The 16227-nt window shown below is 33.6% G+C and overlaps 2 protein-coding genes across 2 annotated transcripts in view; both read right to left on the bottom strand.

The window, feature by feature from the left end:
• The window catches only part of LOC137400884 (zinc finger protein 420-like), a 145909-nt gene that overhangs the window by 15805 nt on the left and 113877 nt on the right, over positions 1–16227 (bottom strand). The window lies entirely within an intron of this gene.
• The window catches only part of LOC137399647 (uncharacterized), a 33532-nt gene that overhangs the window by 13006 nt on the left and 4299 nt on the right, over positions 1–16227 (bottom strand). Inside the window, exons 2-4 of the mRNA XM_068085834.1 lie at positions 4781–4906; positions 3419–3475; positions 3245–3307 (exon numbers count right to left, since the gene is read on the bottom strand). Of these exons, the coding sequence (XP_067941935.1) occupies positions 3245–3307; positions 3419–3475; positions 4781–4847 (187 nt within the window). The 5' untranslated portion in view covers positions 4848–4906. The remainder of the gene's footprint in view (positions 1–3244; positions 3308–3418; positions 3476–4780; positions 4907–16227) is intronic.

The following is a 16227-nucleotide window of genomic DNA, read 5'->3' as shown; positions in this document are numbered from 1 at the left end:
TTCGAATTTAATCTAAAAGACATTGTAAGAACGTCAGATATAAAACACCATACAAGAAGATAAGTCATGTTTATAGAAATAAACGGTTTCAGATCTTTGGTTGACTTTTGTAAAACATCATATTTTCTATTGGTAAAAAAAGCAATTACAAAGCAATATATAGCATTTCCTTTTAATATTTCATCGATGTACAGAGGCTTATAGTGTTGGAACTTGGATTAAGGGAGTTGCCATAAAGTTTTGAAGGTGTTGATAAATATCTAAAAGGCATTTGCTGCATCGTGATTAAATGCATGCTATTTTGCCGTGATTCATTTTTACCACTATTAAATATTCATCCTAACTGTTTAAAACAACTTCATAGACAATCTAAATATATTTCTACTGCGAATATATCAGCTTGTAGATACCTTGCAATATGAAATTGTTCACGGAGTTAAAGTTCGTGAAAATTGGTTTTCCATGCTTATTCGCGGACTAATTTATTCGCGGATGAACACAACTGCGAATAAATTAATTCGTGAATGCAGAAGTAAAAACCATGACAGATGTATACCACGTGTTTATGTTTCTGTATAGCTGGGAAACTTGTGTCGATCATGCTAAGCTATAAATTTCTGACTGCATCTAGAAGTTTTCATAAATATTCATAGAATTGGAGGACTTTGGTGAACCAACAACTTGTGGTGAGTTATTAGTTTGTTCAGTATAAAAAACGCGATTGAGATTTTTTAGACAGCGACGCCATGCGAATTCTGAAAAACTTGTGTCAACCTTGACTAATTTTGTAAAGAAGTGTGATGCATTAGCAATGGGCTTAACTCAGAGCCCCGGCGATTATTTTAAAAATGTTTGGAAGTCTGCTACGTTTACTAATTTGAGGTAGTAATTATTCTCTCTAGCGTTAAAAATAAAACTAATTATTCGTGGATTTTAAGAATTTGCGGAATCGGCTGTATGTGAATTATTAAATTTATCAATTAATTTCGTCCCAAGTATTTTGTAAACATATAATGCTCATTGATCAGTCATTATGTTTCATCAATTCTGAGCTATTGCAGGTTCACAAAAATTGGCACTCAGGCCACAAAAGCATTTGGGTGGAAATGCAAAAATGGGACCCAAAGGATTAACAGAAATGCTGAGCCCGCGACAGCATTTCACTCTTGCTGTGGAAGAGCGCAAAACATAGGTGACACAAATGCTGCTATATTCGTCAAAGGGTCAATATTATACTCATAGACCTGTTAACTATATTATACTATACTTACATAGTAATATAGTACCCTACAGGAAAAATTAATTCGCGAAGTTAAATTTCGCGAAAATTGCCATTTCATGCATATTTGCGGATTAATTTATTCGCTGCTGAACACTGTCTTTCTCTATGAGGAGTTAACTCTATTGCGGCTAGCAACAGAGTTAACCCTATATTTAAAACGCAATATCTATTTTTTTTCATCCTACTACTTTGTTATTTGTTTTAGTGGGAGAAAGAGAGTTTTCATCATACACAGAAGCACAATGACTGCAAGGGTGGTAGATGACATTCTTAGAAGATCACCAATCATTCAGAGAGGTCTTGAAATTAAGGTAGAAGTGACCGCAGCTGCTAACGAGAAAAATATATGTTTTAAAAAAGTAACAAAAACGTCTTTACGAGCACAAAGTTTTAGCAAACCGGCAGAACTTTGCAATAGTAAGCCACGGGGAGAGTTGTGATGATAACTTCTTTACCAGCCATGTAATAGCGAGAGAATCACCTTTAACATTTACCCAACACAGTGACAGCGATATAGAGCTGCTATTACCAAAATAACTAGTCAGATAGCACCATTATACGCTAGTATTCACTTATCAAAAGTATCAGTTTAATTTTATTGCTAGACAACCGCCATATGGACTAAACTGTTTATATTTACACTATTCATTGTTTATAAAATATTAGGCTATTTGTAATGAAATAATTTAATTGTACACTCAAGTTTGTGAAAAATTATAAAATGTCTATACATGAAATGAAATATACAATACAATCATGTTTGTTGTAGCGATATCAAGGAGTTGTTGTTGATGAAAGGGTCTACGCTGACTAGTTGCTTCTCCGCCAATATTCCTGCTTGATGAATATTACTACTTGTTTCTAGTTTTTGTAATCGGAATAGGCTATATTTCATCAATCTGCAGTGAAAACAAAAAGTAAAAAATATCAATAAGTGTAAAGAATGTACAAAAACAATAGCTGAAGTATTTAATGAAAGCGATCAGTTTTTAAACAAAAGAATTAACTAACGCAGTTAATTATGGAAAAATGTATCTGCACTGCAAATCAAATACATACCATAATGTCCAGATCAGAATCATTATCGCCCTCAACTAAGGTATTAGAGATTGATGGGGTTGGTTTCAATGTCAAAATACTGTAGGAAAGATTTTTGTGATGACGAAGCCATGCTGAATGACTTGTGAAAACCTTAAATAATTTTGTAAAGATGTTCGATGCAATGGCAATAAAAATCGAAGCCCTGGTAATGATTTTAAAAAAAATTTTGAACTCCGCTATGTTTAGTACTTCTACCCAGCGGCTATTTTTACGATGACGCCATTCTGCATATTTTGTGACAACCATGAATAATTTAGTAAAGAAAAGTGATTCATTGGCAATGGGGTTAGCTCAAAACCCCAGCTATGATTTTAAAAAGGTTTAGGAACTCAACTACGTTTAGTATTTATGCCTAGCGGCTAGTTTTTAATTTTGAGGCAGTAGTTATTCTCCCTTGTGATTAAAGATAGAAATAATTATTCGCGGAATTTAATAATTCGGGGAATTGACTGTTCGGGAAATCGCGAGTTTTTATAACCATTGAATATTTTCATCCTGTAGGGTATGCTATATTATACTATATTAACTACAAGTATAGTTAATTGATCTATGATTATACTGTAACCTATTGCGAGGTATAACCATTCTGTAATCACTCATGTATACTGTACATGCATACTGTACCCATATTATGCCCTAGAGGTATGTATGAGACAATTATGTCTGTTTAATGTACAGTACTCAATTATCAATGTACAGACATGGCTAGCCTGTATTAGCTTGAACAAAAAAGGTCAAAGGTCGTCTGTATATCATCACCTTCACTAAAATAAACCAGTTTAACCATTCAATTCACAAGCACCTGACATCAGAGCTTATCAACGGCAGTTATTACTATTATATGATAAATCTTTAATTTACCAGTTGGGTAGAGGTTATCAGCACCACCATCGGATTCTGGTTCTGTTTTCACTTCGGCAACTTCTACAATAAATATGAAAGTTCGTCTAAAGAGAATGATGAGCAGCCTTTTGTATACATGTATATAATAAGTTGTCATGGAATCCATGAAAAAAATCTATCCAACATATTTACCTTCATTACTATCTGTGTTGAATGATGAATCATCAGGTTCCACCTTAACTTCAATATCTACAATATACATTGTAAATATACAGTCAAACATGGATAACTCGAACTTCACGGGACCGAGCAAAAGTGTTTGAATTATCAAAGCGTTCAAGTTATCAGAGCACTGTCACGAGTCTATGTATTTACTTTTTTATTAGTAGATACATGTACATATACAAACTATAATATAAATCAAAAGCACAAATGGCTTGTTTCAAATTAAATGCTTCTAATGTAAAGTTGAAAACGTTTTTATCAAAAAGTATAGAGATTTTTCTATCACTTGAGATTGGTTTGTTGTTTGAGGTGATGTTATTGCCAGGACGTTTTTTAGATTGACATTGGCAAAACTTGATCGTTGTTGAAATGCTCAAAAGAAAAGACATCTTTTTATTTTGAGCGTTTGACCCACAGTCAATTTGTCGATTTTTCTTCAAGTTTATGCAAAGATTACCTCACTTTACCTTGCTTCCGAAGGGCGATCGCCAAGCGTTAGTTTGGTATAAATCAAATTTCACCAAACCTTTAGACAAGTCGTTGACAAAAATATTTTGCCGATGGTGGTAATAACGATGCTTATGAATTACGAAAAGTTGAGGTTTACCTCTATGGCTTGGAATAAAGTGATTTTCTAAAGCGATAACAACCGTTTCGGTAGCCGTTAGGAAAAAAACAGCTCGAGTTAACAGTGTCGAGAGAGAACCCTGTTAACAGTGTTAACAGAGTTCGAGTTATCTATAACAACTTATCATTACGTGGGAACGTACCAAAGAAACTGTTCGAGTTAACCATGTGTTCGAGCTATCTGTGGACGAGTTATCCATGTTTGACTGTATTTATAATTTACTACCTACAAACATTGATTTAGTGGAGCTACAAAAAAGGACAAGCTTAAACAGTACTTTAAACTGGCTGGTTAAAGCAATACAAAAGAATAGTATGTGGTTACAATACACTATGACTTGAGAAGTCAAGGTTATAGCAGACATGAGAATATAACACATGTTTGTAGGGAACATACAGTAGCTACAGTAGACATGACTATACTAAAGGAAATAACAATAGCAGACAGGCTTATATAGGACCTGGTTAAAGAGGAAATAGAAGAAATGACAACAGTAAACAAGGCTATGGGGAACATCGATAAACAAGGAATGGGTACATAGAAAATGGCTATAAAAGCGCTACTAGGGATGAGACGAGTAAAAAAGATAAGGACATAGAGAAAAACAGTAAAGAAGACTGCTATAGCCCTCACAAAATTCACAATACAAAAATCTTCAGGAGTGATAAATGTTATCTTACAGTTAGGTAACACTAACTAACCGGTTGGATAGAGACTGCCTCTAAAACTATCTGTCTCTGGGTCGGATTTTACTGATGAGGCTTTCATGGCAGTACAGTAAGGATCTGATCTGACAGACCAATGTCTCAATGTAGAGATCAATTTATCTAAAAAAGCAATCGCATAGAACTAGATCAGGTAAAACCCAGGTTCCCACAGCGCAGAGATCGAGGGGACTAGCTTTTCATGAATGAAATCTATTTAAATTGTTTCTAGCCAGATACTAGGAAAATCGAAGTAGAAATGTATAACTGCACAATAAGTCTGAATAAATAGATTGACACGAGGATAGTTGATGGTGATTGGGTAGACTAACATGATGACTCAGTGTTTCACATTTTTATTATGACAATTAACAGGCTTTCTAGAAGTGCTGGATCTATGATATGATATAAATCATATGCTGACTTTCCCCATTATGATAAGCAGCGAGTGATGGCATTAAAAACCTTTTCCGACTTTAATAAGATAGTGATAATTGTGGCGCAATAGTGATAAATGATGTTCACAGTATCGCAACAAGGTCATCAAATAATGCAAGCTGCGTGTTTTCATAACTTCCACATTTTATTCTATCATAAAATGTACAATATAATAAATATTAACATAAAAATTAAATTAAAATAAATATTTTATTATTCCTTGAGGTGGCTATGGAAATAAGTCTAGAAATATCTTTCAGTTTTTATATCTGTTGTTTTCTGTATAAAGATAAAATATGAGTTCTAAGATGTTCTCCAAGTAAAATGAAGCAGTTTTAATTACAGTTCAAATATAATTCACAAGCATTTTAATTTACAAGCACCAGCTTTACTGTTGGTAACACATGCAATACAGCGTTGCACTGATGTTTAAAATTTGCTGTGATAGTAACAGGCTCACTTGTAAAAATTACTATAATTACCTCACTATCCCACCCAAACAAATGTTAAGTGAAATAGAAAAACATATATTTAAATGTAATATATATTATAACATGTTTTTTACAATAATAATTGGTCTTGAAAAACCTGTGCTGCAAAAGAAATCACTTGTTCAGCATGACCCTCTGATTCAACTATGATTATCATAAAACTATTCCACTCTCCATTTTCAACAATGAAAAAAGAATTGCAGTGGACCCCGCCATACAACATTAATTCGATCCGGTGTTGACATCATAAGGCAAAAATGCTGTATAGAAGCTTATAAAAATCCATAGTAATCATCTAATGCAAACACTTCCTGGTGAAAACCACCAAAATTATATATACCTGGTGTACATGTTAAAAATTAATAACAAAATGGTATATTAACCTTAGTAACTAGAGTTATCTACAATAACTTTGGCGTATTTAGTGGTTATGATTTGCAATAAAATGTAACATTACTGATGTACAGTACGTACCGTATAGAGCTTTTACTCTCAAGGCAGATGTATAAGCTCAACTTTTGATTTCACTAAATGAATTTAGCTTATTAAACACATACTTGAATCAAAGTTTTAGTATGTATTTTAAACTAAACTTTAATTTTGTCATTGTCCTAATCTTTATTATCTCCTTCTGGTTTCTTTTTCACTTTAATCAACTTATATGGAATAATGCTGAACTGAGGGAAAGCAGGCATCAGATCTCTTTCAGGCGTTATGAGAGGGATTTCAATGAATCATCATCATGAATATCATCATCCTCATTATTGCGACGTATTCAACATACCGGCAATCAAATTTCAATTTCGAAACCGACCTTTATTGATATTGTACGGCGAAAAAAATGACATATGAAGGGAATGGAAAAACATTGCGTTCTACACAGTAAGATGAAAAACCATAAAACAGAGACGCTGTGACCTGAGGGCGCAGTATACATACTTCATTGACAAAATATAATGTACAGAACGGTGCGGAAAGGATCATTAGCAGCCGCTCTTTATTGGTTTCAATAACATGAACTGACTTTAACCTTTCTTAAATATAGTAATGCTGATGAGAGTATGTGTGAGAGTAGTATGTAGAGAGCAGATCTACACACGTTTGCACTTAAAGTGAGATTTTGGGTACATTTTAGCCCGAGAACCTCGGAGAATGGTGTTGTCTGATGGAAAGTTTGGGGGGGGGGGGTAGGTGTGTGAGTGTTGGGAGCTAAGGTTATGAAGTTTGAGAGGAATTGTGGGAAGGATGCGGTGCTGGTCGAGAGGAATTGTGGGAAGGATGACGAGAAGAGGGCGATGGTTTCGGGTTTCGATGGGTTTGGGGTTCGGGTGTCGACGAGTTGAGCGATCGATCGTCGAATGGTTGGGGTTGGGTTGGCGACCGGTGGGGTGAACGGTGTTATGTCGTTTCGGTTGAATGAACGCTGATGTTGGACGAGTTCGGGCGTGTCTATTCGTGGAATCGGTTAAGTCTCCCTTCGTTATAAAACTCTTTAAAGATGAGTAATAAGAAAGGGGAAAGTCGAATGATTTATTCATTATGAAAAATTTATTTTGAGAAGACATGAAGAGTCTTTATAGAAAACTAGATGAGATAATTCAAATTTCTCCAATACTATTTATTAGTTTTGGATTTTTTTCGGTTAACGGTGAATTTTTACGAAATATAATTCAATTAGAACATAACCCCTCGGATTGTACTTATGGTATAGCTAGTTATGAAATTATTCAAAGGTTGGTAATTACTGAACGACTTGTTCAATGGGCTAATCCATCTTCACGGTTAGCGAGATATTGTGTAGGCAACTCAGCTCGTTCAAGGTTTTGTGGAAGGAGAGCATTGCCTATTAAGTTTGTTTGTCATCATCCACATATCGAAGAAAATAATGGTAGATTTACAGCACCAATTAATACTTCCACTACTCGATCTACCATCAGAACTACACACACATCCAGAATTCCTACCACCACCACAACTACACTCGCTAGTACAATTCCTACTACCACCACAACTACACTCGCTACCATCATTCTAGCAAGTGGAATCACAACTCTTCCATCATCTGAAAATCTTAAGGAAAATATAACTAATATCCCATTTGTACCAATAACCTCAAGATTATATAATCCGAATAATGAAGAAAGAGAATATGGAAATGAAAGTTTTTCTGTAGAAAGATCCACCATCAGAACTACACACATTTCCACAATTCCTACCAACATTGCAACTACGGACGTTACCACTATTCCAGTGAGCAGAATGACAACTCAGACATCATCTGAAAATCTTAAGGAAAATATAACTGATATCTTATTCATACCAAGAGCCTTAAGATTATATAATCCAAGTAATAAAGAAGGAGAGTATGGAAATGAAAGTTTTTCGGTAGACAAATTACAGGATGTCGAAATTTTTTATCATAATCACATGCTGCTAAAGTTGTAATTTAATTTTCATGCTTTCCTAAATTTTTATTCCACAATGAAAATGATATGTGAATATTGTATTGATTTTATTTTAATAATAGTATCTTAAAATATACAATAAAATATAAATTCTCCATCTTTGGAGATGAAGATTTTATTTCTAAAGGTTCTATTGATTTGCATATATATTCATTCAAAAAAAATTCTTTCTTATAAATACTAATTGCCAGTTTTCTGTGGAGTTGAAGAGCTTGTCACTTCAGAATATTGTAATTCTTTCTTATCGAGATAGAAGTATGTGTTGCTTGACTCGCTTTTCTCATCAACTTCTTTTTGTTTTGCATCATCACTGTTTAAATATATATAACATTGAGGATTGAGAAAGGATGAAATAAATGGATAACTATATATCTTTGGATTTAAAATTCTCAAAATCTACTTACCAAAATATACATTGAGCTAAGCCATCGTATACGTCTTGTCCACATGTACAGGAAGGTAATCCATCTATAGGATAATCCAATGGTAAATCCAATTGCAACTCCGTTTCACTATTTTGAGAGTTTGTTTCTTTCGAGTTGTTTTTTTCATCAGTTTCCTTACCATCTTCTTGATACCTGTTTAATTTTTTGAAAAACCATTGAAAATTGAGAAAAGATGATGTATATAAAATGAATAATTATATATTCATATAAAACTTTAGAATTTAAAATTTCAAAATGTACTTACCAATGTACACATTGTGCTAATCCATCATATACATGTCCACATGTACAGGAAAGTAGTCCGTGTGTACAATATTCCCATGGTGTAGCCCAAATTTGAAGACAACTATCTGTACATTTCCATTTTGACATTTTACCCTTCTCAGAATTCTGTTAGCTTATGAAGAGTGTTATGATAATAATGATTCGTTCTCGATTGCTTTATATAGTTGAACGTCTGTAAAACGCTTGAGTGAGTTTAATGAAAATTTATAAATAGATTACAAAACATTCCTCTATGCTTACAATTTCGCGAAAATGAATTTCGCGAAATTACACATATATATTATATAGTCAACTTTCGCGAAATTGAATTTCGCGAAAGTGAATTTCGCGAAAGTGAATTTCGCGAAATTGGATTTCGCGAAATTTCACATCATATATATTATATAGTCAACTTTCGCGAAATTAAATTTCGCGAAATTCAATTTCGCGAAATTGGATTTCGCGAAATTTCACATTATATATATTATATAGTCAACTTTCGCGAAATTGAATTTCGCGAAAGTGAATTTCGCGAAATTGGATTTCGCGAAATTTCACATCATATATATTATATAGTCAACTTTCGCGAAATTGAATTTCGCGAAATTGGATTTCGCGAAATTTCACATTATATATTATATAGTCAACTTTCGCGAAATTCAATTTCGCGAAAATCTGTTTACTATTTTCACCTCATTAATTCCTTTGGACACACCCATCATTCTTCAATTCATTATATAAGCGTTGCATGAACTGATGGAATATTCTGCCTCCTTAACCATCTCTTGATGCCTACTTATATACAGACTTGAGAATTTGGGTCGATCGAGCGTTGATACCATAAGGCTTGTATGCTTCAGCTAGAATTCTGTTAGCCGGCTACTCGCGATTAAGTTCGTTGAGTGTCGCTGTGTTCAGGCTGTTGTGTGGACAAGCGCCTTGGCATTTGACCTGATTGTTTTCCTAGGTTTACCTATGGAATTCTCCTGTTTGGTTTGGCTTAACCATTCCATAACAGTCTCTCGACCAGTAAATAGATGAAGATGATGAACTAGTAAAGGGGCATACATGGATTAATATGTGGATTATTTTGAGGATAGCTCCAACTCAGCGTGAGTATATCAATATATAAAACTTATATCAAAAAAGTAAATAATATTCGGTTGTATTTGTTACCAAGTTTATTTCGATATAAAGTATATATGTATATTCAATTGTAAAATATAGAAAAAAATTTGTGTCAGTTCTTCTAGTAATTTAACAATTTGGGAAGTTCCTTGAATATGTACATTGTCAACACCTTCATTTTCTTCGTTATTAAGACTTTTACTAATTTTTCCATTCCAATCATATCTATCTAGTATAGTTTTTCGGACTACATGATCTCGTGTATCTGTTTCAGAAATTTTTAGCATAACTGTTAGAAAATCTTCTATTGAACATCCTCTGCTCCAAAATATTGCAAAGAGAAGACAGTAATCTCCACATGTTGTTGAAAGAAATCCTTGGAGTAGAACATCATTCCATTTAATTAACTTTATTCCAGAAAGTTTTAAGATTTGAGCGACATCTGGATATGTTGAAGGATCTCGTCCTGTTGAATCGAAATAATTAATTTCGGATTTTGTTCGAATAACTCCTATCCAGTGTTCTCCTGGTTAATAAGAATAGTGTGTGTTAAAAATATATATTCCTTCATTCGATAAAAATTGTTTTTTAAATTCATTTCTTGCACAGACCGCAAAAAAATGATTATTAGTCATGTGATCTTGGGAAAGAACATCAAAAATATTTGCTGTATTCATCCTTAGAATATGCTTCCACCACTGAGTCGAACGCTAAAGTCAGAAGCGATTTTCATCATTCCATCTTTTTGTATATATGGATTAAGATAGACATTTTCTGGTGTTGCAACCCGAAAACCGATATCGATTGTTAGTGAAACATGTCTCATTAAATGAAAACCTTCGGATGAGAGATCTCCTGTCAAATCGAAAGCGTATATGGCAAGTACAGTTTCATATTCAGTCAGTCCAATTCCACTTCCTTCAGAAGAAAGATCTTTTCCCATTGCATTTAGAAGTTGTACATATGGTCGAGTATACATTCTATTTTCAAAATTTGGAGTATATCGTTTTCCAAAAGGTAGTCCATCAATTTGTAGTTCTACATGACTCACATCGTAATGACCAAATTTGAAAGGATTACGATTGTATGATCCATTTTCTCCATCGTGTGATGAAAGTGAAACAAGTATTAAATTTGGTCCAAGTGTGTTATCAGCAATTTTAATTTGAGTATGGGTTAATCCAGTATTCACATTATAAGATCTGGTGTATACCCGAGAAAGATGATACTTTGCATTAACACCATTAAGTAGTTTTTCGTTATGTAAAAGCTGAATTGTTTGGTTGATTTTTAATTTTCGAAGATGAAGTACACATTTCGTCAACTTTACTTTTCCCCCTCCTCCAGGAGCAGCTCCTGCTGCCATCAAACAATAACTTGGTTTACTTCGGTCTAGTTCTAATTTACAATTCAATCCTGGAATGAGATATCTTTCCTGTTGAAAAATGCTAAGATGGAGTCGTCCAAAAAACTCAAATGTGTTTGATCCTCTAATAAGATTCTTTCTTGCTGTAGTCGCAGTATTATCGAAATCCGCACCATCTTTTGCAAGATTATCATCTTGAAACCATCCTTCTGCTTTTAATTGGTATTGTTTTGCTTCTCTGCTATTATTGAGAAGGGTTTCTATGAACGATCTCATAGGATAATCACTTGAATGTTCAACAACGGATCCATTAATTTTGAATGTTGCTGTTTTGATTAGCGAATGAAAAAGTGCATCCCCTGGTACAACATTTACGTTAGCAACAGCATTGTCTAAATTGGAACCATCGTCCTTGACTACTTTTCCTTCGATTTGCAAATATGAATTACTTAAATCGATATAGTGATCTACATCTCCAGGTATTTCAATTTCAATTGGTCCATATTCACTGAGTCGTGACGGACCTAATTCACTATAATATCCGTGCTCCACCGAACTATGTGTGCCCGGAACATCAAATATACCCAAACTTTCGTTTATCGTAAAAGGAGAACCCGATATTTTTAAACCTGTTGAACCAATCTCTCCAGAACTCATCTTTCACTATTGATGTATGTCAATGAAATGAACTAAAAAATATTGAGATAATAATATATAAGTGGCTTTTCTCCGTCGCTTTGCAGGTTTGCTACGGTTATTTAATTTTCTTTTCCCAGGTTTTCTAACTCTTGGAATTACTACTTCATCTGTTTCTTCTTCTTTTTCTTTTGGTCTCTCTACCATGTTATTAAGATAATTGGATGCAGCATCTAACCCTTTTTTCCCTATTGAGATAGCCGTTTTTTTGCTAGAGGCGCAACAGCTTTTGCTAATTTTTTAAATATTCCTGATAGTCGTCCATTTCCCATCACTCTTTTTCCTTTATATGGTGTCAATCCGCCATTTCCTGTTTGATTAGACGTGTAATATTGAATGTAAAAGTTTTTTGAGTCTTCTGGAGTATATGGAATTAATATGGAATTCATTGTTTCTTTCTGAAATGAACGTTAGTATAACCTTCCCTCCATCAAATGGTACTTTTTCTCCATCATCACTTGTTATAAGGGTTTCTATCACATCAGTAGAAATTTTATCTACTTCAACGTAATGCGCTTGACTGAATTCTGTATAAACTCGAGAGAACTTCTTTCCACTTACTGGGACAACTTGTAACAATCGTACATTTGCATCTCCAACGAGTCTGTTACTTACAATTGATGAATATACGTATAATGATGTAAATCCATAGTTGATATCCGGAGATGTGATGTTTCCGTGTTTTCCCACATTATAAGTTATCTTCGGATCTAATCCTAAGATATTTGCGAAATCTTGTGAAAACGAAACCTGAACACTCGAATCTCCTACATACAACATAGATTTGTTGGATATTTTGTCGTATTCGAATTCTATAGTTGGATGGAAATTGAAGGATTTTAGAACATCATGAGCTCGTTGAATTACTTCATCTATATCTTCGTATCTCCCATTTCCAATTTTTATGTCGAAACGACGAAATCTCCCATTAAGTTCCGCTTTTGTGATGCTTATTATCCCTTCTACTACATTTGGCCAATTATTTAAAAACGATATATCTTTTAGAGCAACTTCCCATTGTCCTTCTGTAAAATCTACATATCTGGCTAGTCTAACTGTAAAGTTTGAATTAGTATTTTTAGGAAAGTCGCTAAAACTAGCATCAGAAGGAAGAGTTATGAACTCCGACATTTTCAATTCTTTCAATGAAGTTCAATTCCTTATCATCCTCTTTTATTTAACAAAATCTCTTTCATTGACCCAGCTATTGAATGAATCAGGATATCCCATCCATTTAACGAGTATTTCCTTTGTTCTTCCTCGTTTCCGAGATTTGAGAATTTTCTCAATTCGAAAAAATGCGGGTTTTTTTACTTTCTGTAGTTCATCTTCATAAAAAGTTCTATCAACCGGTTCGTTTGCCAAATCACGCAATTTATAGATAATCGGTCTTTCAAAATCAAGTACTTCTGTAATTTGAAAAACTTCAACCGTCCAATTTATTGTGAAACCTCTTTCGAAAGCTGTTCTAGCTTTACTAATACGAACGTAATCATCAATATTGAATTTGGGAGTACTGTCAGAACTATATTCTCCATTTTCATAAATCCTATTCCAGATTCTTTCTTGATTTTCATAATTTACATCATTCGGTTTTATTCCTAATGTTGTGTGAATAGTATTGTTATATGCTTTTACCATTTGTGGTAAAACATCAATATATCTACGTTCATCCGAATATGTCATGAATCTATACATCTTCATCCGTAATGTTTTGTTGAATCGTTCTATGATGGAAGCTTTAATTGTCTCATTCTCAGATGTAAACCATTTTACTTTATTTTCTTTCAAAACTTGTTTGACATCTCGATTATTAAACTCTTTTCCTTTGTCTGTTTGAAAAACTCTATAATTAGTTCCATCCAATACTTTTTTTAAGGCTTTTGCTACCAATATACCTGATTTGTTAACAAGAGGCTCTACCCATGTTTTTTTTGAAAAAACATCAATCAATGTAAGTAAAAATGTAATTCCATCATTTTCAGCTCGATGAGATCTAACATCCATTAAATCAGCCTGTAATTGTTCACCAACTCCTGCAACAATTGTAGGTCTTCTTCTAAATTTCGTTTTTATTTGTTTGTGTAACGTATAAGCATCTTCACCACTTAACCAATCTCTAACTTCTTGTTCGCTTTCTTTTCTCCGAAGTGCTTCAATCAGTTTTCGTGCTCCACCTAATGAAGATGGTAGATCCGGGGTATAATAGAATTCATTTAGTAAGTCGTCCATTTTCCTCTTGTTCCTACATAAGGTTTTCGTGAAGACGATCTATTCGAATTGGATTTTGATTCATTTGATAAATTCGAGTTCGACTCCTTGATAATTTTTTCAAATAGGTTATATTGTTTCTCAAATGAACTTGGAGAAAAGGGAGAAGATACAATTGAACTATCTTTAACACAAATCTTTCTTTCAAGAAGATTTCGTAAGTTCTCAGGTTTAATTTCTCCTGTAGATCCTGTTATTTTCCCGGTTAAAGAATCATAATTTCCAGACTTTTCCAATTTTTCCAGAAGTTTTTTCGCTTTAGTTTGATCTTGTTTCGAACCGAAGTCTTCAACTATTGAAGAAATGGAATAAGATCTAGAAGAATTTGACGATGGTTCTTCTTCGTTTAACTTCGGTGGTAATAATGTGTCTTCTTTTTTTGGCGAATCTTTTAAAACTGTAGAGTCTTGAGACGAATTATCTTCGGGTAATTCAAGTGTATCTTTCTTTAGAGTTTCTTTTGAATTTTGTGGAGCTGAAGGTGTTTGTGACATCATTGAAATCGGTTTTCGAATAGTCGGAGACTGTTGAATTGGATAACTCCGAATTGAATTCATTTCATCTAAAAATTTTTGAAGTTCAGCTGCATACAAATTAACTTTGTTATAGTCTGAAATAGTGTTATCGTTATTAATTTGACGCATCCTATCTCTGGTCTCCTTAACCTTACTTACTCTTGAATTTTCTAATGGATTAAAACGAAGTGACTATAGCCATCATTGATAATTTTTGAATCCTGTTGACTTTTAAATTGGTTCCTTTTGTACTCGTCTTCAGAAACCAAAAAAATTTTTTTGTGTACTTAGGAAAGCTCATCTTCCTGCTGAATGATTAATACAAGTTGAGGGATGGCTTTATAATCCGTTTCAATAATCCTCTTCCGTTTTGCAAAATCTTTCGTTTATATTTAAGCGGTTTGTTTTCATCGATAATATTCATCAACTCCTTTTTATGTTGACTCAGAGAATGGTATTGATTTTTCGTTAAAGAATAGAGAAAGCATTATATTTTTATGCTTTATTATTTATCTTGAGGTGTTGACTGATGTTCTAAAAAAAGAATCAAGGAGATTGACCAACCTGAAGCTGAGATATAGCCAGCCAAACACAGGTCTACCAAAAAACATAAGTTTTTTGGTAGTCATCATTATATGACGTATGAAATCGACTCGTGTGTCATTGGTCAATTAAGCCAACTAATGCGCTCTCTTATAACAATCACGGCGTTTTAATTGGTTTAATCCTTGGAAGTATAGAACAATCAAATTGGGCCTAACAATCATTGCTCTCAGAATTCCGAACCAGTCCCTCTGACGTGTAGATTAGTTTTAGAAAAAAATAATTACACGCATCTATTATTTCGCAACATTCTGCTATCAATTTCTACAAATTATATTAGTTACATCATTTATTCTATATGCAGTTATATTATTATTTTGTATAATATGCATTATGATTATAATATTAATCATGAAAAATAATCATAGATAAAATAATAGATCAATAGAAAAATCAAATCAAAAGTTATCGTTTTCTTTTTTTACAGCAAGAACAGCACGGTCAAGTTATTCTTTTTAAGATTATGGCTGTAGTGAACTTACAGTATGTTAATAGTGACGATAATCATGAAAATCAACTAAATGCTGCGGTAGATACACAATAGAAAAATGATGAATGAACAAAAATTCACATTCTCATTTCTTATTCTAAACGACTTGCAATCGTGGATGTCGCATATAGACTATACACGCGCCGTTCGTTGAACAAAGGATCTTCGGAGCATATCCATGGAGATCGAGTTAAAATTTGAAGCACAATAGTCAAAATATGCTCTTCTGTTTTGACAAATCACGTCGAGGGGTTGTGGGCAAATGCCTTTA

Source organism: Watersipora subatra, chromosome 7, assembly GCF_963576615.1.
Source record: "Watersipora subatra chromosome 7, tzWatSuba1.1, whole genome shotgun sequence".
Classification (NCBI taxonomy): Eukaryota; Metazoa; Bryozoa; class Gymnolaemata; order Cheilostomatida; family Watersiporidae; genus Watersipora; species Watersipora subatra.
The sequence above is the reverse complement of the archived record's forward strand: the minus strand, read 5'-3'. Positions and strand labels throughout refer to the sequence as shown.